This window comes from Polypterus senegalus, chromosome 13, assembly GCF_016835505.1.
Source record: "Polypterus senegalus isolate Bchr_013 chromosome 13, ASM1683550v1, whole genome shotgun sequence".
NCBI classification, from domain to species: domain Eukaryota; kingdom Metazoa; phylum Chordata; class Cladistia; order Polypteriformes; family Polypteridae; genus Polypterus; species Polypterus senegalus.
The window spans coordinates 21,155,732-21,183,610 of NC_053166.1; the positions used below are offsets into that span (position 1 = coordinate 21,155,732).

A 27,879-nucleotide genomic window follows, 5' to 3' on the forward strand; every position below is an offset into this window, starting at 1 on the left:
TAAAGAACCAATCTGGCACCTTTACTTTTAAGAGTGTTACAGAAGACCCCCACACTAATGAAGACTGATGACAGTCTCAGGAAATGCAAGGACTCCGATTACGAAATTGACTGGAATAGAAATGGAAATGAGCAGGTTTGATTCTTGCATTCACTGTTTCCCAAATGGATTCTACTCCACAGCTTACAAAACTGGCTTAGACAAGTTCAGCAAAGTGATGATTGGGTGGGAATTATTACATCAAAGACACACAAATTAATTGTGACCCGTGGTGCCATTGCTAGATGTGGTAAAGCGAACCAATGGGTGAATAAATGAGTGGGTTGAGCCACAAAGCAGGAACCCCAGATATTTTCAAATTTAATATATATATTTATGTGACACTAAAATACAGTTATCATTACTATTATGAGTGAAATATGATCACAATTTTTGTCAACTCGAGTATTAATTTTACTTGAAACATGCTTGCTTACTTGAAACAGAGGGGACTGGGTGGTCTCGTGGTCTGGAACCCCTACAGATTTTATTTTTTTCTCCAGCCTTTGGAGTTTTTTTTGTTTGTTTTTTCTGTCCACCCTGGCCATCGGACCTTACTTATTCTATGTTAATTAATGTTGACTTATGTTTATTTTTAATTTTTCTATTCATTTTGTACAGCACTTTGAGCTACATTTTTTGTATGAATATGTGCTATATAAATAAATGTTGATTGATTGATTGCTAACACACGAAACACTCTCACAATTTACTTTAGTGAATGTTCCTTCGGCATGCATGGTAACCGTTTAGCGCATGGCGAGGTACTGCTTAAACTAAAGTGGATGAAGGAGGTATTATGAAGAAGCACAACAGTTTAATAAGTAAAGATCAGCAAATGGACATTATGGGTTTTGAATTGTTTACAAGAGAATATCAAACATATTTGTATTTCATTGATTACTCTGCGTTTCAATATCCACATCAAGATCGGGCATATATAGTTGTGACAACTTTTCAAGCCGTGCATAAAGAGTCTTTGAATCCGTTTCGCCTTTGAAACTGTCGCAAAGTTATGTCTTCAGCTTGAGCGAATTCTCGTTTTCCTCCTTCGGCTTGTGTCCTGAAGTCATTTAAGATTCTCTACGTTATCTTTTTTGTTCACATCAAAACTTAAAGCTGCTAGAATCAGAGGCTGACCAACGCAAAAGCGTTAGATCTGGTGGCAGGAGTCGCCGCTAAAGTATCCCCTTTATGTGCGTCTGTCAGAGGGAAAAGCCAAAGGAAGGATCGCCGCTGCTGCGAAGTTGTCACCACGTAACCATACAACGTATGTCGGAGAACAAACAACAAACAAACAAACATAAAATAACCAAACAAATATACTCGTATCGTCACTGCAACAACAGCAGAATTCAAATCTTGCGCTGTAAACACCTGTTGTACATTCTCAACCGTCAGGGTTATCCCTGAACAGAACCCTATAAGGCCTGAGCTCTGTCGATAACACACGGTCTTTCTTTGTCCTTTGTACAGTTAGAAGGGCTCAGGCGCACACAAAGAAGAGTTCACGGGAATTAGAGATGGGACAAGTAATTCCTTTTCAAACTGAAGATCTTCAAAATACACGAACAATATTAATCACAGAAAAGACATAGATCTGTTGCTTGAAAAAAGAAGTAAAAAAAAGAAAAAGAAAAAGAAAACAACAGAACTGTATGAAAGATTTTAATAATATAAAAAATAATAATTTGGAAATGCTAATGAAAAATGTTTGCCTTCACAATAGCCGCCCTATTAAATAAACTTCCAATGTCTCTTCTTCTTCTTCTTCTTCTTCTTCTTCTTCTTCTTCTACAATTGTCAGAAGTGTACACTTTTAAAAAATAAAGTTCCTAAAGTGGTTCTTCAGAGTAATGACACAGGGTGACCTTTAATTAATTTATTTATTTGGTTTGTTCAGAAGAACCGCCTACATGGATTTTTCAGAAATAGGTGTTATTAATTTAAATATTTAACGGGCTCCTAACCGTGCGTTGACAACATACTCTATGTGTAAAAGGACTCTTGCTGTGTACAATAACACAGGCTAAGTTCAGATTTTCTTGCTGTGTTAGTATCTTGTTAGGCAGCCTACTACTCATTAAATATTTCTGTTTTGTCCACATATTAGGAGCTTTTTCAAAGCCCAAAACCCAATTTCACATGAAATATTCCTCCCCAGAATTAAATGTTTTTTTTTTTGTCAAGTAACTGTTCGGGAACCACACAACCCAGTAAAATTGGCATTAAAAAAACATCATTTTTAAGCCGAAAAGAAGAAATTTTCGCATTTACTTCATGTATAATAACACGCCTTACACTTCTATTAATAATAATAATAATAATAATAATAATAATAATAATAATAATAATAATAATAATCCTCACCAGGAAAAGCGTTTAAGAAATAGAGATGATAACAGAAACAGTAAATTATACTAGATTGAAATGGATACTGAGATTTTGCGTATGTGGAACACGGCTCGTGTGAATCCGGTAGATGTTGGAACTTCTCGATTATGTCCCCAAAAATATCTACCAGTTGAAGCGAGTGCTGCCCAGGGGCAGAGAATCGCCCACCTCAGAGCTGCCCACATAATTGGTGAAGTCCCGAATTGCATTGGACAATCAGACAATACAAACCAGGTGAGTTCAAAACTCAAATGTGACTAATAATAATAATAATAGTAAGAAAAAGAAGGAGAAAAAGAATACCTAACACCGATGTTAAAGATTATTACGTAACTGTTAATTACTTTTTATATTTAAGGTTATACTAATTATTATATCAACTTAATAAATTATATATATATATATATATATATATATATATATATATATATATATATATATATATATATATATATATATATATATATATATATATATATATATATATATATATATATATCGCAGCTTATGATAAAAAGAGTAAAAAGACCACAGTAAATGCTGGATTTTTTTCTTTTAAACAAACGTAAGACGTTGTTAACCTTTAAATGACTGCGAGGGCACGGCAAGGGCAATGGAGCTTTGTTAAAATTTTATGATTTTTTTGAAATGTTGCTTCCTCTTTGTTTTCCTTGAATTAGATCCTCCCTCGGCTACTTTAGACAATGGCCGCCGAGTTGTCATTCTGAAAGAGGTGTGAAAGGTTGGGGAAAGATGAAAGGTATCTTGTCCAGGATCTGTTTGAAATGCCTCTAACTGGCTTCCTTAACATTGGGAAGGAGACACCTAGTCTCATGGCCACTTTTCTTTTTATGCTTTCTTTTTTTGAGAGATTTTTGCAAGTAAAAGTGGACGTGTTAATATGGAATTATTATTACATGTCAAATTCATTTTTGCAATTAAAATCACATGCGCGGTGAAAGGAGCCTTTAACATTTCAGAGATCTCTATTAATTCAGGTCTTCCTTTTCTTCGATTAATTTGTAGTAGTTCTCTATTTAATGTTATAATAAAGGACTTCTCAATGCCAATTCCTAAATTTCCTTAACTTTATTACTCCGAAACACACACGCGCACACACACGTTCACACACATATGTCTCCCCGATGCATTGGTATTGAATAACGTCATGTTCTAACCCGTGTAATTCAGACCAGGGTCTCGGGGATATATATTTGTGTGCGTGTTTTGGGGTATATATGTTAAAGAAGATTCGCCTCTCCTTTATTGTAACGCACACACAGACACACAGACACACACACACATACATACTAGTTTATTATTTACACCTGTATTTATTGCATTTGTAAAATCTTAACCTGCCTGTATACCATCGACGTATAGTAATAAATCTGAAATTCCCCACATAAACGGCGATGTAGGAGTAGTAGTGTTAAACCCGGCGCTGGTGCGACATTATAGCTAACAGTCCGCGGCGTGGACAGACACACGAGTTGCAGTTCTGATTCGAGTTTATTGGTGTAATAAACTAACCGCGGTTGTAATTTGAAGTGTGTACTGCTAATGAAGAACTGTTTAGAGGGACTCACAAAGCTTGAACTGTCAAAACACAATAACTCGGGCTGGCTGTAAAAAGTATTTTCATTTAGCTGCATCACAATTTATGGAAATTCCATTGGCTCATAAAAAGACGTGGCTCTTGAAGGCTGTCATTTGTCTCAGCAGCATATTTCAGAATAAAACCAAAATGTACTAGCCCATCTTCTTGAGTTAGTATTTTTCATAAATGTAGTTGCATCATCAAACACCTTGACTTTGGTATCACTAGTGCCATCCACAGGATTTGTATTCAAACCTAGAATGCTATTTTGATGCGACTACGTGGCTTGCTTTGAAGTGCAGGTCTCTGTTTCAATGCAAATCATTCCCCAGAGTAGAAAGATATGGGAGGACGATGTGGGGCTATAAAACAGGTGACGTCACAGGCTGTCTTTAAACTGCCAGCAAGTCTAGCAAACAAGTAGTTAAAGAGGATAGGTAAAGGTAATCGAGAAAGAGAGGAGCTTTGGTTAAAGAAAAACCAAGGCCAGCTTCAGAGCGTGGAGATTTACTGAAGACACATTATGTGTGAAAGGACTCTGTGGGAAAGATGTACGTGAGCTACCTTTTGGATAAGGACACCAGCATGTACCCGAATTCTGTGCGTCATCCCAGCCTGAATTTGAATCCACAGAATTTTGTTCCTCCTCCTCCTCCTCCACAATATTCGGATTTTACAGGCTATCATCACGTACCTGGAATTAACTCTGAGCCTCACCACAGTCAGCCAGGGGGTACATGGAGCCCTGCTTATGCACCTGCCAGGGATGACTGGCATTCTTACGGACCTGGGCCAACAACGTCATCTTCGAACCCAGGACAGATAAGTTTCAATCCTGCTGATTTTAACCCTGTACAACCCCCGGGTGCTGCTTTGCTTCCTCCCCCTATTAACACTTCAGTAGCACCCCTATCACCAACCTCGCAGAGAAGAAACCCGTACGAATGGCTAAGGCGGAATGTTCCGCCGAACAGTACAGGTAAGACAGTTGTAATTAAAGCTCATTTATTTTCCTGGATATGCATCATTTGAGAGCGAAATAGTAGTGGAAGCAAATAATACTGTATTGTTCATATGGTGTGTTAATTAACATGTTAGAAATCTGCGTTTTGCAATACAGAGGCGCGAATGGCGACACTGGACGGGACGCCAGTTATTGGCATTATATGCAATGTTGATAAAATAGCTTTATTACAAATGTTGTTTTGTTACAGATACTTTGACTCACATTTAATATTACTGATTTAAAAAAAAGTCTACAAATGTATAATTGTTTTCACATTTTTTTCCAAATGACCTTATCTTATGAGTAACTTAACGTGTATGAAAGATCCGCTCAAAAAGTGACGTGCGAAATACAAAGCGATGCCACAGGGGGACCGTTTTGGTTCTACAAAGAACTATCCATATGACATCTTATTTAAATTACTTTGAATAGATGGTATTTTATAGAATGCAACTGGGTCCCTGATTTTTAAAGGACTCTTTTTTGCAGACCAGCTATGTTCAGGTCGTCTTGATCTCCTGCTAGGTATCCTATTAGGCATAAAAGATTTCTGTTTTGTCCACGTATTATGAACCTTTTTAAAGCCCCCAAAACTAATTTCATATGTAAAGAAGTCTTCCCAGAATGCAATGGTTCTTTGTCGAGAAATGGTTCTGTGAGAAACTACACAATCCAGTAAAGAGCCTTTGTAGAACCAGTATTTTTAAGAGTGAACGGGAGAATATTATTTCACTTAAAAATCCTTTAACAAATCGATCAGGAAGACGACACAGTTTTGTTAAATTCCATTTATTTTGGTATGTTAATTGTATGTGTCAAGACAGGGAGTTTTTGAAATTAGTTTTAATACAAAATCGAAGACGTTTAATCCAGGTCTTCAACTTTCTTTCTTTCTTTCTTTCTTTTCCGTGACATTTACCAGCGTGTTTCAAAATCATTGTTCAAAAGAAACTTTAAATCATATTAGAAGAATGTTCTGCATAATGGCAGTGTGTGAACATATAGCATATACAGTATTTTTTAGTTATTTTTTCAAACAGTCATTGACTAACACACAAGAAAGCAAGACGACCTGTGACGTATTGCTTGTCTTACATGTTGCTTAGCATATTAAGTGGAAAATGGAAGCTTCTTTAAAGGTGCTTTATCTTATCCATTGCCTTTAATTATGTCTAAATTCAGATGGAGTAAATACAAAAAGTAGTACCAATTAAAATAATTTTGTTGTTATATACCATAACGTTTAAGATTTTAAAATTCAGAATTCCAGGTATCGTATATAATCATAATTATAGTTGACAAGAAATAATTAAAATACGGGGAACAGTGTTAATTTTTTCACCTGATAAAAAAAGGGAGAATATGTTTTAAATTATATTACAAAGATGGGGACAGGAAAAAAGTAAAAAAGAAAAGCATCGGAGTTATTGCCACAGAAAATAAATAAATAATTAAACGGTGTCAGAGTGGTTCTTATAGAGAGATGCCATAGGAAAACCAGTTTTAGTTCCTAAAGAACCATTCATATGATGGACCCAGGAGGAACGTTCTATTTTGATTATAGATAGATAGATAGATAGATAGATAGATAGATAGATAGATAGATAGATAGATAGATAGATAGATAGATAGATAGATAGATAGACTTCATCATAAATGATAACAGATTTGTAGAAAACCAAAGGGTTCCCGATTTTAAGTGCCGTATGCAGTAGAACCTGTTCAGTTCGGATTTTCTTGATCTAAACTCTCCTGCTAGGTAGCCAATATTAAAGACGTCTGTTTTGTCCGCGTATTAGGGACCTTTGCAAAGCCCAAAGAACACGTTGCTTATTTAAAGAACTGTTAACAAGAATAACTTTGTCAACGACGGTTCTATGAGGAACTACGCAACCAAGTTAAGCGCCATTTTATAACAAGCATTTTTAAAAGTGTTGCTGACTAAATGAGCTTGATGAATGTGTGATCTTCTCACTTATGTCAAACTTCTCCGATGTTCTGGTGAATCGGTGATTTTCAGAGACTTGGAAATCTATAGCCGATATAAATCTATTATCGTTTATGTCTAATGGCAGCTGTGGTCCATCTCTTCAAAAAGTACCAGGTACATTTGAGATTTCGCTCCGTTATAGCGTGTGCATTACAATGGAATTCGAAAGACTCGCCCGATGAAAATCAAATGAAGAAAGTTTCCAAACACTTCAAAAGTCAAACTGTGTGCTTGGATGTGCGTGTTGGTGTGTGTTAGGGGGCTGGCTTGTGGAAGTGCCCCACAGGATAAACCTAAATGTACAAGTCTGTGAGACTTGTCATGCAAATTTGAATCATTTGTACTTGTGTGGTAACTGTGTGGCTTCAAGCGCTTGGAGTGTTTTTACTGTCCTTGCCCATTGTCCCTTCAATGTCACGAGGCGGGGAACATTCGCACAATACCGTATCTTTGATGTCACCTCTCCATCCTCCAAAAAGTGGCGTTTAACATTCTCCCTCTAAAAACGTGCTTCATACTATTCGCCTGCTCCACTTTAACATGAAAAATAATTCACGAACGTCGCGGATCCTGAATTTAAAATTGAGGTAGAAGGCAAAGTGCGTTAGACACATTCTAATCTGTTAGCAATATTTTAAAAAGTCGTACTTTTTCCTTTTTAAAAATGTATTAATTGCAAACAGTGATGTGGGTTTTTAATTCTTTTTAATTCTTCAAGAATAGCATGACTTTAACATTCTTCGGATGAGATGAGTAAGTATTGAATATAAAGAGAGTCCGATAGTAGAAAAACAGAAGGACAAGAAAAGTATTAAAGAGATGAACACGTGTCCCATAGGAGAACAGTTCCAGGGTTCCTGGTTTTAAACGGACTCTTGCTGCAGTGGCACAGGCTTTGTTTTACTTAATCTGTTAGTATCTCGCTAGGTAACCTAATATACACTACATGTATATGTTTTGTCCACATACTAGAACTTTTTTAAAGCTCAAGGAAAGAGTTTCATAAAGAACTCTACCAGAATTAAATGGTTGCTTGTCAAGCAAAGGAACTATGAGGAACCACATAAACCAGTAAAGTGCCATTTTTGAACCACAGTGAAATCTATCTATCTATCTATCTATCTATCTATCTATCTATCTATCTATCTATCTATCTATCTATCTATCTATCTATCTATCTAGCTATGTTTATTAAATGGAATATTTAATTCATTCAATGCTTATAACAATACTCTTTAAAGTTCATTAATAGTATTTTATGGTTCCCTTGGTTTGTGTGGTTCCTTGTTGAACCACTGCTTAACAAAACACAGTTTAATTCTGTGAAGGTTTCTTTGCATATGAAGTTGGTTCTTTGTGTTTTGAAAAAGTTCCTAATATACAGGGAAATAAATGCATACATACATCATACATACATACATACATACATACATACATACATACATACATACATACATACATACATACATACATAAAACCTGAAATGTTTAATGTACGGTAGGCTAGAATGACGCTAACAGATTAAGAAAACCTGGATTTAGCGTGTGTTATTGTATGCATTAAGAGTTCTTTTCAAATTATGAGTCATTGATATTTGACAATTCTGTTTAGCATGGTGGTTATTTACTGTATGGAGCCTGTTAACGGACTCAAATGGGTACAAGTCCGTTCTGAAACCTTCATGCGGATGTTTGTTTCCCCTATGGCACCACTCAGAAAAACCACTCTAGTATCTTTATTTCCAAGAGTTAAGACAGAAAACAGCCTAAACAGAATTCCTAATAAATAAAGGTGCCAGAGTGATTCCTTAGGGTTATGCCATATGAGAACCATTCTGTTCTCTAAAGGACCATCCATGTGAAGTTTCCGGAAAGAATATTAATTTATTTACAACTTAGACAGATGCCATAATTAGCTATGATAACACATTTGCGAAATACCACATTGTCCCTGAAATTACTATTTTAAAGAACATATAAGATCAGGTTTCCTTGATCTGTTAGTATCACGTTAGGTCAAATTTAAATTAAGAATTATTTTTTGTCCACATATTATGAACCTTTCCAATGCCCAAAGAATCAGTTTCATATACAAAAAACCCTTCCCAGAATGGCATGCATTATCTATCTATCTATCTATCTATCTATCTATCTATCTATCTATCTATCTATCTATCTATCTATCTATCTATCTATCTATCTATCTATCTATTATGTGTTTGTATGTATGTATTGAAGTGAATTGCCATTTTAGAACCATTATGTTTACAAGTGAGGACATCAGCCCATTTCAGAGCTCAGCCACACACAGTCACACTGGAGTTAATTTCAGAATTGCCAATTAAGTTAACCTGCACCTTTTTGATAATACAGGAGAAATGAGAAGTCAAGCAAAATGAAACCTTTTTATTGTTAAACTTAAAATTACAATAAGATCACTAAGATTACAATATTCAAGCTTTCGAGGCAGCTCAGGCCCCTTCTTCACGCAAGATGTAAAAAGCCCGAGCTGCCTCGAAAGCTTACATATTGTAATATATTCAGTTACCAGTAAAATTTTGCTTGACTTCCCATTGCACCTATAATGGTTAACACGGTACAGCACCCTGGTACTATAATATATGAGGAAATCCGCAATGGAACAAAAGCCATGCGACGGGAGGTGACCGCACACGACAACATTCGGGCATTGAGTGCACGAGGTTGCAGCACTGGCCGCCGTGTTGCCCCAATAATAATCATATTAGTTAGTCTAACATTAAGCAGAAATACCATTGCTATTATGTCCCAGAATGTATTGTTAATGAGGAGCGTCATATGCTGGACACTTACTTTGATCAGGCGCCGGGAATGCTTTCTGTTGGGCTGTTGTAAAACTTTAGTTTTCTCTAGATAACCTATTTGAACTTTAATTTATAACCATATCTCGGTTAGAAAGACCAAGTTTGCATAGCAATTCGACATATTTAACGTGTATTTATTTCAGCAGCATGACTTAAATTATCAGATTGTTTATAATCTGTGCAAACCTGCACGCTAAAAGAAAGAAACTTCAACAACGAAAATGTTTATCAAGAAGGAAATATCAATTTATTAAAAGTTACAATGAACTGAAACACTACAATATGATGATGATGATGATGAAGAAGAAGAAGATGCACCACAATGCATTATCAGGCGGACTATTTTTCGACCAGTCTGCAAATTTTTCTTTACACTATTAAAAAAGTAACGGTTCCTAATTAGCTCTTTGCTGACTTGCGTGGAATATATGAAACAGTTTTTTTTTTTTTTGGTCTTTGAAAAGGTTCTTAATATTTGGGGAAAACAGAAATCTTTAATTGGGCTACGTAACAGGATACTACTGTAACAAATCCGAAAAACCTTAACTTATAGGCTGTTATTGTATAAGCATAGGCCCTTTTAAAATTATAAATTCATCGGTAATTAACAAATCATTTGTCTACTGGTCATGGCTGTTAATGAAACCTGCAGATATGAAAAAAATAGAGATTCCTGCAGGAACGTTAATTTTAATCGTTCTTCTGGAAACCAAAAACGATTCCTCCATGGCATGGCTCTAATGAACTACTCTGGCACATTTGTAGATGTAATAGAAAAAAAACAGAAATAAAGCTACATTCGAAAACACAGTTCATATTCTGTGTTGTATTACTAAATGTACCTGAAATACAAAATACTTAAATTGTCCACTATAATTCTCAATACTGTGCACTGCGTCACATCTTCCTTTACATTCAAATTCTTTTGTTGAATCAATATATAAAAGTCATTAATAGCAGGTTACCGTTTTTTTTTTTTTTTTTTGCGCCAGATTTAATGTTGGTAACAGCAAACATTTGATCCCGTAATTATTTTCATGACTGATCGAACAACACTTACGTTACTGTACTATTTTTTTTTTTCGCAGAATCGCGAATGTCCCGATCTGGAGAACTGTTACATGATGCGCACTACGTGACACACGCATATTGATCTCTAAATATGCACATGTCATATTATTATTTTTATTAAAAAATGAAATGTACTGTATTTAGGAAGAAGCAGGCATTTCAATGTCTTGGTTATCTGAAAACGTAAAGGACAGAAAAAATGGTAAATAGGCGTCTCACAACCAGAAAGAAAATTGGTAAATGTAATGATTTGATAAACACTAACTTTTCACCCATAATTGTTTAGCGGTGACCGTCCTTCATATTAAAATGTATACATTCATGTCTTCTTTAAATGGCTGCCGTAATTAGAGTCTTAACCTCAAGTAAATTTTAGTATATATTTTTTGCAGGATTCACCAACTTATATCAAAGTTTATAAAAGAAAGAAAACGACAAAGATTTATATCAGACAGTCGATGAGCACAGAAAGCACAGAATTCAAAAGGCAGCAGTGCACTTAAGAGTGGTAATGCAGTTTAAAAGCAACTATAAAAGTTTGTGAGAAAAATATATATAAATATAAAATAATGATAAAAACAAAACAATAAAATACTATACTAAAGTACATACTATGTATTGGTAAAACACATTTATTCATTTCAAATTAATTTATTTATTATAAATTAATTATTGTATTATAATTCCTCCTTGGCTACTGCTCAAATTTTGTTAATAGTCTGATTTTTTTTTTTTTACAAATATACGTGATATACATATAGGCTTAGTAGAATTTACACACACACATAGATAGATAGATAGATAGATAGATAGATAGATAGATAGATAGATAGATAGTAATAATTTCGACTTAATACTAAATGCCATTACTTTCACAGTATGTTACTGTATCATATTACTGAATATTACAACATAACACACAACTATACAGTGACTTCATAAACTGGTCCACAAAGTTAGTGTGATGTAGCAATGCGCTGCTGTTGAATTACAATAATTTCCTGAGTTTATACATGGTGAGTATATTATGTATTGTAATTCTGTAGCCGGTAAATAACTTCAAATTTACTAAAACAATTTAAGTCAATAAACGAAAAAAAAAAAAAATGAAATGACTAGCCAGTCTGCTACTAATAGATTTACTGTTAGAAGTACAGACGACCATTTTCACCTTCTATATCAATACAATATCATTGTTTACTAACATTACATTATGTTGTCTGGTGGAAAATGGAAAAATTGCTTTTGTGATGTAGAGTGTTTCACAGGATCGACAATTTAGGGAAAAAAAAAACCCATATAAATCAGGTTCAATAACCACACACACACTGAGAGAAAAACGGGTTTGCTAGCAGCCAGTAAGTTTTTGTTTCTCACAGAGCACAGGTGTCGGAGTCATCAGGAACAATTTATGGTGCGGCAGCAAGGGGCGCTCTTTATGCAAATGTTCTAACTTTATGCAAATGTAGCTTTCTGTGCCAGTGTGACTTTTAAACAATATATAATAATTCATAAAAATAAACACACAAATTGAAAAAAATTGATTTTGAAAGGTGAAACATTGCTTAAATTAAGTTAATGTTCATTTATCTATTTAAAATAATTGTTTTAACTATTTATTGCATTCGTTTTTTAAATGTGAAAGTACACAGTTCATTCACTTTTATGGGCAGTGTTTCCAATAATTTCCCTCAAATTCACATCAAGTTGAGTTTTAATGGTCCCTAAAGTTCTTCTAGTAAAAGAACCTGACCGCTTTTTCTTCGTTCCCGTGGTTCTCTTTGTGAATGAAACTTTTCTAATGTTTGTATGATATTAAACAAGTTTCAATCAGTGTCCCAGTAGCTATGATTTCAGTTTTAATTGTCACCTTTCCACGTATAGAAGTGAAACGCTGTGAAAATACACGAACTCAAAATGCCCCACAATGCAATGCGCACCCGTCCCATTGTAATTTTTAAGTAATTTGCTTCTGATATGGTGCTGTGATTACACGTTACAGTATTTTATTGTGAAACTTAAATTATATTTAATATTTCTAGATTTAACGTTTAATTGAAGACAGAAAGCTCCAGCTGAAAATAAATAACTTAGAAAGATTCAGAACATTAAAAAAAAAAAGTATAGAAATACACAAAAAGTTAAGTAAAATTTCAAAAGCACACGCATGCTTTTCTAAGATATGGCAAATCTACATTTGTAACAGGATTACGTTATCAGTTTCATTCGTATCTGAAATGTCCATCTATGTATGAGTTATAAATTCTGTTAAAGGATATAATGCAAGGATTAAATGGAGCCATACTTCACCCGGAGACATTTTTTGACCATGCAGTGACTAACAGGCATAAAGTCATTGCGTATATTTTGGTTTTAATTCTTACTGTGTTCTGGGTAAAGCACGATTTAGTTAAGTATCGCTCTCAAAGACCAGATAATTTTAAAATCGCAATAGAAGGCTTAGACAAATAGTAAGAAATATTTGCCCAGTAGTGAAAAAAATATCTCTGAGTTTCGAAGGAAGTGCCCAGAACATGAGAAATCTGTCAATGCATTTTCAGCATGCAAACGTTTGGCTAATCAGTTGGTGATTTGATGATAAAAATGACAACAAAATGCCCGAAATGTGTTTATATGCCTGACCAAACCCAAGGCAACATTTTACCAATGATGACTGACCATCATTACAGAATGATATGGTAGAATTAATGGGGCCGCTTCACGTCATCCAGATATTTCTTGTTTCCTTTTCAAGTGTGGAGTGACGTAGATATCAGCTTAGTTTAGATATCTGCAGTAAGCAGCAGTTCATAGCCAATCTGCATGTTATTGAAATATATTACATTTTTAACATGATGTAAGCTGACTGGTGTTTTTTGTTTTCCTACGTTGTCAACTAGTTCAGCAATAATTAACGGACACATGTTGCTAGCTTCCATTTATGTTATTCGATTTTCTGTGTGCTTATGTGAACTAATGTAGGATTTAGTCGTTTTTAATATTTATACTTGCTCACCAGAAAACCTGTCACAGCGCTCTTAGCCTTGCACTCAGTGAACAGCGCTAATAAACTGAACCGAATTGAATTTGTAATAAACAATAAAAATACAGTGATATATTCCAAGATTCTCACATTTTTTATTTATTTATTTATTTTTGTTAATGCCCGATTTCCTGAAATGTTTGTAGACTCTCAATAGCTGGCTTATAATGGATACGTGAATTAGAGTTTGTCAGCATGCTGCAGCTTTAGTTCGTAATTCACCCACACCAAGGACTGGCGTGTGGAATAACGCCGCCAGAGTCAAAGTGCATGTTTGGCACCCATTAAGCGCCAGCCACTGCATCCCCACCTCACACATATCCTGAAATGTATCACCATTAGGCGCAGTAGTAGCGCTGCTGCCTCGCAGTTAGGAGACCCGGGCTCGCTTCCCGGATCCTCCCTGCGTGGAGTTTGCATGTTCTCCCCGTGTCTGCGTGGGTTTCCTTCCAAAGACATGCCGGTTAGGTGGACTGGCGATATTGGCCCTAGTGTGTGTTCTGCGGCACCCTGTGTTCGGATTCAGCGTGGAAATCACATATTAAATATATTGCTGTAAGCTGTACGACATGCATTCTCTGAACAACGGACAATTAATTAATCAATAAATAATTATTTTACTTTTGGTAAAATCTAAAACAATCAAAGAACATTAGTTTTAAATTATTAAAATGCAATTCAAATGTTTAATGTGAAACTCATCTCTGACGCTTGTTTAAACACCTTTGTTCGCTTCAAACTTTGTCCTTCAAGCTAAATGACGCGGTGCAAATGTGTGAAGCAAACTTAAGCGACTTTCTGTATGCCGCTTGTGACCGACACCTTAAACACATTCCAGAAATTAAGGAAATTTTACTTCTTCTTCTTCCTTCGGCTGCTCCTGTTATAGGTTGCCACAGCGGATCATCTTCTTCCAAATTTTGTTCTGTTTTACAAAATGGCATAATCAGCATATATGTAATGCGATATGTGAATTGATCGGTCAGAAACACTGGGGCTTTGGAGAGCAGAAATTATAAACACCAACACAACCAACACCAACAACAACAACAACAATAATAATAATAATAATAATAATAATAATAATAATAATAATAATAATAATAATAATAATAATAAATATAAAATAATAGTAATAATAATAGTCTTCAAACTAGAGTAGAATAAGAGACACAGGCATGGCAAAGTAAAATTATTCAGGACTGCAACTGTAGACTTTAAAGGCACTGCCAATTCAAAGTATAGTATAAGCATCTCTCAAATGGGCTTAACCAGGGGTCCTCAGTCACGGTCCTGGAGGGCCGCATTGGCTGCAGGTTTTGCTCCAACCCAATTGCTTAATAAGAAACATGTATTGCTGAAGTGACACTTCTACTTCACTTTAGTTGTCCCGCTCATTAAGATTTTGAACCCTTATTGCTTATTTTCATCTTAAACAGCTCTATTCTTGGTTTTTAATTACTAATTCCTAATTAGCAATAACATGCAAATGACAAAAGAGACCAGCATTTCTCCATTTAGCTTGTTACCATTTACACCAGTGTGTATTTGTCGTGCACTATTGGGTTTAATTAAATACTTGGAAGGAAAGCAAAGAGAAAAAAGTGAAGGACTGAGAATAACTCGTTTGTTTTAGACTTCATATCATTTGGATGATATCCTTAGAAAGGGGAAGAAAATCTAGGATATGAGAACAACCTGACACTAACAAGCCATAAAATTAAATTATTGGCAAAAATTGCTTTCTAATTAAGCAACCTGCAGCTGCTGCTGCCCTCCAATAGTGTGACTGAGGACCCCTTGCCTTAACACTAAAACATTAAATTGTTTTAAAGATTGTATTCTTCACATTTACTCTGTCTCCTACCAAGCTAGAAAACAAAACAAGTTCTCAATAACAAGAAAAACTGATGCCTTGTATTCACTGTTCACTGGTGCTGGCAACCTGGTGGGCAGAAACATTTATTGTAATTACAGTAAAGCACAGTCCTCACAAGCCCATACCACCTGCATTGCAGAACAGTGCATCAACCTGAAGCTAAGCATGTTCGGACCCAGCCAATACTTGGGTAGGAGACCATCTAGGAAAAGCTTGGGGTGCTGCTGGAAGAGGTGTTGGTGAGGCCAACAGGGGGTGCTTACCCTGTGGTCTGAATGTAGATGCCAGTATCCCAGTGCAGTGACAGGGACACTGTGATGTAAAAATGGTACCATCCTTGAGACGTAAAAACCAAGATCTTGACTCTCTGTGGTCATAAAAGATCACTGGATATCCTTTGTAAAGAGTAGGGTGTATTCCGATGTCCTGGATAATTTTTCCCCTATGGCCTTATCATTCTAGCCCCTAATCATTGTTTGTCTCTAATTAGCGCTCATCCCATCACCATGAAACAGCTGTTGTGTGGTGAGCATACTGGCGCAAAAATGGCTGCTGTCACAACATCCAGGTGGATGCTACACGGCTCCCTAGTCACTGAAGTGTTTTGAATCGAGAAAAAATGCTATATAAATATAAAGAATTATTATTATTATTATTCTCCAGGACACAGGACAAACGTGTTCAGAATTTGTAATAAGTGTATGTTCTTACCTCTGTAAACCATGCGCTGAGAATTTACTGTTAACATTTAGCTTTTTGTAGCGTGTTATTTTATGTCTTTAGTTCCAGATGTTTTACTAGAATATGCAATTTTGTCTGTCTTGCTGGCACTCCATTTAAAATGACTTCCTGCCTGAAATTTGTATTACTAATAATACTATCAAGTAAAAGAACAATTCTTTTCATTCTTTACATTTAGGCTGACCCGCCTTTTAAGGTGACCCGACTTTTAAGTTGACCACTTCTTAAGACAATTCAATATGTAGATCAATTTGATATTTTATACAAACTCATTCATTTGGTTATATTGCATTTGAGCGGTATTACTTTAATACTCGTAGTTTCTGTTATTATTGTGATGAAATGTAAACTTTTTTTCTATATTGAGGTCGCCCTTTTGAACCCCCCTGATATTTACTACGCGGTGAGGCATTTGTACTCCATCAACATTAATTATTTCCAGAGACATAATTTTGTCTATTTTTCCAGCGCATCGCGAACAAAAGCAAGGGAACGATGGGAGCACCAGAACTCTGCTCATATCATGTCGCTTCGTACCGCAAGCTGCAAGTAGTAAGTCTGTGATAAGCGGAATACCGCTACGTGTTCCACTCAGGGGTTGGAAGGACAACCCCGACCGCTTTTATACAGTAAGAAAGAAGAAGAAGATATCGCAGAGTCTGGAGTAGAAAATCATCTTTTACCTGGAAAAACGAAACTACAAATCCCATCGTGCATTGCAAAATGGACGGGGCGTGTGTGAAACTCTGCGCCTGCGTAGCACTCACGGGACAGGACAATCCCGACCGCTTTTATATAGAAGGATAAATATATATATATATATATATATATATATATATATATATATATATATATATATATATATATATATATATATTTTTTTTTTTTTTTCCTACTACTCAAAGAGCTCTCAATGCATGGAAGAACTGGGACACAAGCCCATGAAATCCTTACTACGATGCAGCAGCGCTACCACTGCATCATCTACATGGATTATTAATAAAACACTGAGATTAGAAAAAGTTGGTTAAGGAAATGTTTGGATGGATTTTTCTCTCTTTCCGCATAGAACCAAAAATAAACAGTCTTGAATATTCAACTTGTTATCTGGTCAATATCTAAACTGAAATGTCAATAATTGTGAAGATTTTTTTTCCCCATTTAAGAAAATTTATGACCGCTAAAAATGTAATGAAAGGGATGAACAACATTTTAGAATTCTTTTATCAAACGTTTCTTACTGTCTTGTATTTGGTTTTCTTTAATCACAGTATCTCTGTGTGAAATATGTCTTCAATAAAAGCGCATATCTTGCAAATACCATAAAGCTTGAACTTTAAAGAGTCATTAAAGGAATTCAAAGCTTGAAAACAATTGATCTGAATGACACAAGATCTTAGAATGAATGATTCCACTTGGGTTGGATGTTACTGTGGCCACCAATGACCTGTTCATCACTTTGTCCCCATATTTTTACCCTGGAAATCTGAAAATGCTACAATAAATGTGTTTTTAATTTTAGAAACACAGAGGCTTAAATGGTGGCTAGCCTTATCTTGTATTCCATTTCTTCCAAATTGCTATATTTAGGATAAGTTCGATCAATAGCTTGTCTGGTTTAAAAGTCTTTAGGACTAGATTTGTCATCACAGTTTCTTAGATAAACAAGACAGAGAATGATAAGGAGTTAAACAAGACAGGAGTTGAGACCACTGCTTAGCATGACCATTAGAATTAGGTGTGATTTCAAAGGAGCCACTGATTATATGAAACCAATTGTATAATTTGTCACGTTGACTTTGATGTCTCCGGAAATTTTTTTACAAGACACCCTGATACAAATTACATTTATTTGTCCTTCCATTATTAATCTCTATGGGTTGCAAAAAAAAAGTCTTTTATCTTGCCTAAAAGTCTTATAATGTTGGAGTGCTTTCATGAGTTTGTCAGGGTGGCCTAGTAGCTAGTGTTATGGAATGTCAAGAACAAGGCTACGGATTCATTCCCTACCTTTAACTCATCATGGCTGACTTACTTTATCAGAATCAGAACCACATGTTCTGTGTTTGGTCAAGTGTGCACACATACAAGGAATCTGACTCAGGATTCTTGATAACTCTTTAAGTTTATTTACATGACAGACATAGACACAATTAATATGTACACATACAAGACATGCAATGTACACATACAGTATGCATACAAAGACCAAGGTAGTGCAAGTAATATTGAAATGTACAAACATTAATTATCTTTAAGAATATTGCGTAATATTGGGAGGTGCTCATACTGAGTAAGGACAGCCGAATTAACCATTTGATGGCCCATGGAAAGGGACTGTTCTTATATCTGCTTGTTTTGGTGTAGTTTAGTCTATGACGCCTGGCAGATGACAGAAGTTCAAAAACGTTGAGGCCTGCATGTGAGCGGTCGATGATGATTTTTCTATCCCACTTCATGACTCTTGTACCCATAAAAGTGGGTGCCATTGAGCCTCAAACCACAGACACAGTAATGCCCAACATGATTTTGGGATAAAATAAAAGGTGCTTATTTTCCCAAGACACCTTTAAACAATCACCCATGCAAAGATTAATGAATTAAGCACAATAGAAAAAAAATTTAAAAAGTTTTTCCTCATTTCATCCTCCAATGCGTGTTCCCCACTGCCTCGTTCTGCTGACTCCCTGACGAGAGGCAGTGGGCTCCTGGGAATGTTTCAAGTGCCATAGGGTTTTCTTCTTCTTTTTTTTTTTTCTTTGTTCTTTATTTCCACATATACAATTTCTCATATTAGGAATTTGTTAGTTTTCACATACCCCTTGGGGTCAGAGTGCAGGGTCAGCCATTGTACAGCGCCCCTAGAGCAACTGAAGGTTAAGGGCCTTACTCAAGGGCCCAGCAGAGTAGGATCTCTTTTGGCAGTGACAGGGATTCAAACCGGCAACTTTCGGGATACCGGAGCAGATCCTTAGCCTCAGAGCACTTCTTGGAAGCACTTCTAAGTCATAAGGAATGCCGGGAGGTCTACACTCGAAAGTGCCCTCTACCAGCACCCAAGGACCCAGACATGGTTGTATTTCCAGACTCCAATACCCAAGTGCCCCAGTGTCCAAACTGGGACACCTCAAGAGGACCACTGCCACCTGACATATGGAAAATGGTACTGTCCCCAGCTTCCGACTTCCGCAAGTCTAACAATTATATTACTCCAGCTGGGTACGAGCTTGTTTTCTTGCCCCACTGGCCAGCTCGTCTCTCCTTTCAACCTGCTCTCCCATCCGGGCAAGAAATTATCTTCCATCTAGGCGGGGTTGCCCATCCATCCTCTTGGAAACTTATACTCTGGACTAGTACAGGTCCTGTAAGGTGGGAAGACTGGTGCCAATGATGTTTTCAGCAGACCTGTAGGCTATTCATGCCATATTTAGTTGCTGATTTAAACCACACTGTGAGGAGTGAGTTGAGAACAGACTCAGTGATTGCTGTGTAGAACTGACTCAGCAACTTGCGTGGTAGATTGAACTCCTTAAATTGTCGTAAGATGTACATCCATAGCTGTGCCTTTTGTATTATTATGGGGTCTATTTTGGTCTTCCATGTGAAGTCCCAGGTGACTGTATAGCCTAGAAATGTGAAGGTTTCCATAACGGACACCTCATTGTTAACTATGGAGAGGGAAGGTAATACTGGGGAGGCATCTCCTGAAGTCCAATGTCATCTCAACAGTTTTCAGTATGTTTTGCTCCAGATTGTTTTCAGCACATTAATGCTAGCTGCTCAACATGTCTTCTGTTTGCAGACTCATCACCATTTCTGATGTGCCCAATAATGGCTGTGCCATCCACATATTTGAGGAGCTTGACAGAGAGGTCCTTAGAGGTTCAGTCATTAATATAGTGGGAGAAGAACAGCAGGAACGGCACACAGCCCTGGGGGTACACTAGTGCTGATTGTACAGGAGCTAGAGGCGGAATTCCCCATTTTCACCTCCTGTGTCCTGTTTGTCAGGAAATTAGTAATGCACAGACAGGAGGAGGCAGGGACAGAAAGCTGGGTGAGTTTAGAGTGGAGGAGTTTTGGGATGATTATGTTAAACGCTGAGGGGATGTCCACCAGCAAAATCCTTGCTTAGTCCCTGGGTTATCAAGATGTTGCAGGATGTTGTGCAGACCCGGTTAGATTGCATCATCCAATGACCTGTTTGCTTGGTAGGCCAACCAGGAGAAATATAATGTCCATCAAGTAAGCTAACACCAGTCTCTCAAAGGCTTTAATGACCACAGATGTCATACATCAGATCTATAGTCTTTCAGTCCAGGGATTTTTTGAGATTGGTATGATTGTAGCTTGTCTGAGGGATAAGGGAACTTCACACATCAATAATGACTTGTTGAAAATCCATGTGAAGATAAGATCAGAACAGATCTTTGCTTTTCTCAGATCAAATCAAATTCAAAGACTTCTTAAGCACCTCTAACTTTACTCTCATAAATTTTAACAGGAGGAAAAACCAGAACGAAAGACAAGTACAGAGTGGTTTATACAGATCACCAGCGCCTGGAGTTGGAGAAAGAGTTCCACTATAGTCGATATATTACGATCAGGAGGAAAACGGAACTAGCAGCATCTTTGGGTCTCTCTGAACGACAGGTTTGTCACTCACTTTATTCCATTGAGTCTATATTGTCGAAGATCAAAAGGTGAAATTCTAGCAGGGTTGAAATCACTCAGAATGTCATGTTAGATGACTGTGTAATGACTTTCCAGCATAGTTTCACATGTCAAACGTATTGCAAATTTGCCACTTTTCTCCATCCATCCATTCATCCATTTTCTGCCACTTCTTCAGGTCCAGGGCAGCAGTCTAAGCAAAGATGCCCAGATATTCCTCCCCCCTGTAATCTTCTTCAAATCCTCCAGAGGAATGCTGAGGTATTCCCAGGCCAGCTGATAGATATAATCCCTCCAGGGTGTCTTGGGTCTGCCCCGAGGTCTCTTTCCAGGAGAACCTGCCCTACAAACCTCCTCAACCTCATCCATAAGGCTTACTAATCAGGTACCCAAACCTCCTTAACTGCTTCCTTAGAATTTGGAGGAGAGGCATCTCTACTTTCAGCTTCTCCTGAATTGTTTATGCTCCTCACCCTACCCCACCCTTAAGATGAGCCCAAACACCCTGTAAAGGAAGCTCACTTATGCCACTTGTATCATGATCTAATTCTTTTGGGCATCGCGGGCATCTGACAGGAACTGACAGGCTAAGCAGAGCGAGCAGTAGCTGTTGTGGTAGCAAAAACTCAGGTGTGGGAGTAGTTTGACCAGGTCATATGGAAAATGACATTTGGTTGGCCTTGAAGCAATTCTGACAAACTCTCAGACGACTCAGGAGAGGGCAACAGTGCTTCACCTGTGCAGTTTTTTTATTAGGGATGAATTGCTGCTAAACTCACCTGGGAATATAGTTGAGTGGCAGATGGAGTACTTTGAGGATCTCCTAAATGATACTAACTCACCTTCCTTTGAGGAAGCAGAGTAAGGAGAGATGGAGGGGGATTCACCCATCACTGGAGTTAAGAAACTCCTCAGTTACTAGGCTCTGAAGCTGGATGATATTCACCCAGAGTTCTTAAAGGCAGTAGACATTCTTGTACTGTCTTACCTGACACGTCTCTTCGGCATTGCAGAAAGGTCAGGGGCAGTGCCTCTGGATTGGCAAACTGGGTTGGTGGTTCCCCAACTTTAAAAAAGAGGAAAAGAGGGTGTGTTCCAACTTTAGAGGGATCAAACTCCTCAGCCTTCCTGGGAAGGCCTATGCTAATGTTTTGGAAAGCATGTTCCGGCTGTTGGTTAACCTCAGATCCAGGAGGAACAATGTAGATTTTGTTGCAGTCTAGACCAGCATCATACCCGCACTGCAGGGTTCATGGGAGTATGTCCATCCAGTCTACATGTGTTTTGTAGACTTGGAAAGGGCACATGAACGTGCCTCATAGGATGTCCAGTAGGAGGAGCTACAACAGTTGGGGGGCTATTCTATCCTTGTATGACCAGAGAGAAAACTTGACTTGCATTGCCAGCAATGAGTCTGGCTCATTTCTGGTGAGTGTGGGACTCTGCCAGGGCTGCCCTCTTTCCCTGATTCTGTTCATAATTTTTATGGCAGAGCAAAGGAGTGGAGGATGTCCACTTTGGTGGCCTCAGTTTAGCATCTCTGCTTTTTGAAGATGATGTGATCCTGTTGGCTTCATCGGGCTGTGATGTCACACATAAACTGGGGAAGTGGGCAACTGTGGGTAAAGTGGCTGGGATGAGAATGAGGCTGTGTCTCAAGTGGAGGAGTTTATGCATCTCGAGATCTTGTTCATAAGTGAGGAAGAAGGGAATGGGATTTCAACAAGTAGATGGTAGCAGTGTTCACAGTTATTAGCCAAAAGACAAAGCTCTTGATTTACAACTTGATCTATGTCCCTGTCCTCACCTTTGGTCACAAACCTCTTTTTTAGATGGTCAATAATGTGCTTCCTTATGGAGCTGTTTTTCATGTGAAGACTTCATAGGTACAGCGAGTTCAGCCACAATCTTGTCATTTTTTTTTCCATTCTGTCATGGTACGTAAAACATGCAACATCAGAATGACAAGTTTCTCTTCCATTTATCGGGTCCAAAACATCCGAGTTCCTACTTTCTCACACCTGCTTTATATGTTTTGTATTGCCACACAAAAGCTCATCCCAACGACTAAAGATATATCTATTTAATTTTTTCAGGATGATTAGTAGACTGGTTAGACAGAGTCGTAGGGTATTTCAGACTACAGGACTGATGATCATGCAGCAGTCTGTGGCTGAAAATGCCTGGAAAATTCATTTAATATGTCAAGGTCTTAATTAGACATATCATTTCTTAATGGACAATATAACATACTCAGGCGACGAGATCAGCACAGGAACAGCATTTGTTACACGTAGCATCCCCATCATTTGTGTAATGTGGTATCGACTTAACCCACGCTTCCTGTATTTTTTACCAAGTATGCATCCTCATCTCTCTTTGGTCCAGCTTCCTGTATATGTTCAGAAAATGAAACAAATAAACAATAAATAAATAGCTACCTGTTGTGCTTTTAGCAGTTTCGGATATTGAATTCCTTACAGCAGGGAACCAGGTTAATCTTCCACCCAAGTTTGCCCCTCTTCCCCTAACCCGGTGGTCTATCACAGATGTGAGTGTGGGTGTGGGTGTAAGAGTAAGTCCCATGTGAAGGACAGGTCTCAGGAAGGGTTTTCAACACTCATCTACAAGAGAATGTCAGAATCACACTGGACATTTTGCAACCCTGCCATTTAAAAAACAGAATAGGAGAAGGAAGGAGTTTTTGAATGGAATGATTACATGTGCTGCACTGAACACTATTTAAACCTCACATTTAGTCAGGTTGATTTGAAATTTCAAAATAGGTTTGAATTGACAACGAGTGAAGATTGTTCAGTGACCTACATTTGAAAAGCAGACTCCAAGGCAGGATAATGGATGACATACAATAGGAAAACATGAACTTTGCCATCTTTGCAGTATTGTGTGTTATCATGTTTCTTTGTAATTGAAACTTATTGCAGAAAATTGTAAACTATGCTGATAAACACAAAATTCACATTTAGTTGTTATTCATTAACTGTGTTATGGGCCACATAAATACAACTTAAAGTGTTCATTTAAAACTGAGCATTCCTTTCTATCTAGGGCTATAAAAAGGATTTTGGTTTTTGCAGTGGCGTGTTTCAGTAATATTTTCAAAAGAACATGCAAAATGCTCTTAATTTTATCTCTGTCATTTCTCCATCATCCATCCATTATCCAACCCACTATATACTAACTACAGAGTCACGGGGGTCTGCTGGAGCCAATCCCAGCCAACACGGGGTGCAAGGCAGGAAACAAACCCCAGGCAGGTTGCCAGCCCACCGCAGGGCACACACACACACCAAGCACACACTAGGGACAATTTAGAATCACCAGTACACCTAAACTGCATGTCTTTGGACTGTGGGAGGAAACCGGAGCACCCGGAAGAAATCCACGCAGACACGGGGAGGAAACATGCAAACTCCATGCAAGGAGGGCCCAGGAAGCGAACCCAGGTTTCCTAACTGTGAGGCAGCAGCGCTAACCACTGCCCCACTGTGCCGCCCTTTCTCCATCATTTGAAAATTAATTAATTAAATAAATAAAATTGATAAATTAAAATTGGACAATAAAATTGATCAAAAAAGAAAATTGAGTTAGTTATGAAAAAATTTAAAAGTCATTGCATGTACAATTTAACACAATCCCATCTCTCACATCAGCAGTCCCAAAAAAACAGGGTCAGTGTTTATAGAGATATACATGATGGTCATAAAAAAAATGGAAAAAAAAATATTACTAATAAAAAAAAGCATTTGTTCTGATCCGCTAAAGAATGCCTACATCTGTCTATCTATTATATAGTGCTATCTATCTATCTATTATATAGTGCCTTTCCTATCTATCTATCTATCTATCTATCTATCTATCTATCTATCTATCTATCTATCTATCTATCTATTATATAGTGCCTTTCCTATCTATCTATCTATCTATCCTCTATCTATCTATTATATAGTGCCTTTCCTATCTATCTATCTATCTATCTATCTATCTATCTATCTATCTATCTAGCCAGACTTACTGTTGTTGTGTTTAGTAACAGTGTTACTTGGAAAGTAATTAACTTTGTAAACTCCTGCTTAACTACAGATAATGTTAGTCATATATAAAGAAATTCAGATATCTAAGTATTAAGGGTCATAAATGAGCACTCACTTTCTCCAGTTCCACAGTAAGAGCTCTGTCACAATATATAACACAGCTACATATTCTGAAGAAAAATACATTTCATTTAATTTTTTTTTTTTTACTATTTTCCAAACAAGCAGCCTACAAGCTATAATGTATTGTTTTGCTTTGTTTGTTTTTAATTGTTATCTATTTATTTTTATTTCCCTTCAGGTAAAAATCTGGTTTCAAAACCGTCGAGCAAAAGAAAGAAAGGTAAACAAGAAAAAAATGCAGCAGTCCCAGCAGGCCACAACAACAACCCCTACACCCCCAGGAATTGGAGCTGCTGGGACAGTGGGGATGGTCAGCAGCAGCAGTGGACTGGTTTCTCCTCCCATCCCAATTACTATTAAAGAAGAGTACTTGTCTTAGTCACATCCTTCAGGACAGCAGAGGAGCTCTTACTCTAAGGAAGAATTTCATATCATTAAAAATTAAAATTCAACTAAAGAAACACAAAAAGAGACACTGCTATTGTTGCTTGCTAGAGGTTTATAAAATAAATACATAATTATTAAAAGAAAATAGTTGGAAAAAAGAAATGTGTACAGAACTCTGCGGGATTCAATTTTGTTCTCTCGTAGTAATATTTTCAAAATGCTTCTTTCTTTCTTTCTTTCTTTCTTTGAAATTATATTCTCATATATTATTCTTTTTGGAAGATATACATGTATATGTTTTAAATAAATTGTATTAAAAGCTTTATGTTGCTTACCTATTTTAATATTTTTAGAAAGGAAACTGTGGGTTATCGTGTTGTCCTAAAATCAAGCTGAATCTGACAAAATTTGTATGAAATTTGTTTTAGTTAAAAATGACAACAGTGCTATTTTCATGTTTCTTATCATACATTAAATTATGTTTTCAGTCTTGTTTTTGCTTATTGTGTTAATGGTGGCCATTCACAAAATAATGTATGTACAATTAATAATTGAGAAGTACTGCTCATCCGCAAAGATAACTATGATCATTTTGTTTAAAATGTCTTTCTTGGCTGAATAAGGGTGACTCACATCATTTAGCATGTAACAACGCTCAACTAAAATTGGTTCAATCAGGTAGAAATAAAAAACTAAATAAAACAACAAGTTCATCATACATGGTGTATGGTTTAAAAAATATTCCTTTCACATTCCAAACAGTCACACACATCTCAAGGTCATGGACAATTTCAGGTTTGTCCAGTGTTGATGTGGGCACAAGAGGGACTGGACTACAGTGAACGGGAACCTAATCCATGTTGTTGAGATCCTTAAAGTCGCTGATAAAGTCGATGCAGTGCCATTCTTTCATCCTATTGGTGAATCACATGCTCTGGATCAGTGAAAATGAAGGGCAAGTGCATTTAGGACCAAAGCCAGGAAGCACTAAAGAATTATGGGACTCTGGGACAAAGTTATGGAGTTGAAGCAGAAACCTTGACAACCTTTAAGAAAAATCAAGAAGAACAAATACTGCAGCCAGGACAGCTTAGCTGTTAGCTAAACAAACGGGCAAGATGGACTGAATGGTCTCCTCTCGTTTGTCAGATTTCTGCAGTTTGAGTTGGTTTTTACTTCTCTTTTACTTTTACTAGATAGATAGATAGATAGATAGATAGATAGATAGATAGATAGATAGATAGATAGATAGATAGATAGATAGATAGTAAAAAATAAAATGTTAAATGTATGGAAAAAACTGGCCTCTGTGTTTGCCAGAATTTTACCATAATAAAGAAGGTAACAATATTTTATGGTCTACAGTATAACTTTAACTGTTTTTTCTTTTATACAGTACAGTAGAACTGAAAGTTTAATCATAACATGAAATCCATACACTGTAATATACATGACAATTATTAAACCACTAGAAAATGTTGACAGAATCAAATATTAATACACAGCCTACATCAGTAAAATACCAACTACCAACAGCAACCGTGTTATATCATTTAATTGTATGGTGTCCTTCAGGTGTGCCGGCTTATTGAATGTAATCCACCATAAATCAGCTTCCATGACCTCAAAAAAACCTTCACCATGCAGGGAAAAATAAGTCTGATAACTTTGCATAAGTTTTTTTTACCTGCTGTGCAAAGGCATGCGGCTCACCGAAACACTATGGTAAAAGTGGGCGTGTCTTTTGGAAATATCGTAACTTCAGTGTTACTGACGCTGCGCTTCACCGTTTTATATTTTACAGTTGTTTACCTTCGCTGTTTAACAGTTTTGCATTGTAAAATTAATATCGATTTTTTTTTCAGTGTAGTACTTTATTTATCCCAAAGATAAGAGAACTGTTAATCACATTTCTAAAATGGTACTTTAATAGTTTGTGTGGTCCCTCATTGAACCATTACTTATCAAAGGACCATTTCATTCTGGGAAGTGGTCTTTGTATATGAAATTGATTTCTTGAGCTTTGAAAAAGTTC

At 36.8% G+C, this 27,879-nt stretch overlaps 1 protein-coding gene across 1 annotated transcript; it reads left to right on the top strand.

The window, feature by feature from the left end:
* The first annotated feature begins 4,582 nt into the window (after positions 1-4,582).
* cdx1b (caudal type homeobox 1 b) lies at positions 4,583-25,836 on the top strand. The gene is made up of 3 exons (XM_039776419.1): positions 4,583-5,012; positions 21,110-21,258; positions 25,636-25,836. Exons 1-3 carry the CDS (start codon positions 4,583-4,585, stop codon positions 25,834-25,836), a joined length of 780 nt encoding a protein of 259 aa, XP_039632353.1.
* The last annotated feature ends 2,043 nt before the right edge of the window (positions 25,837-27,879 follow it).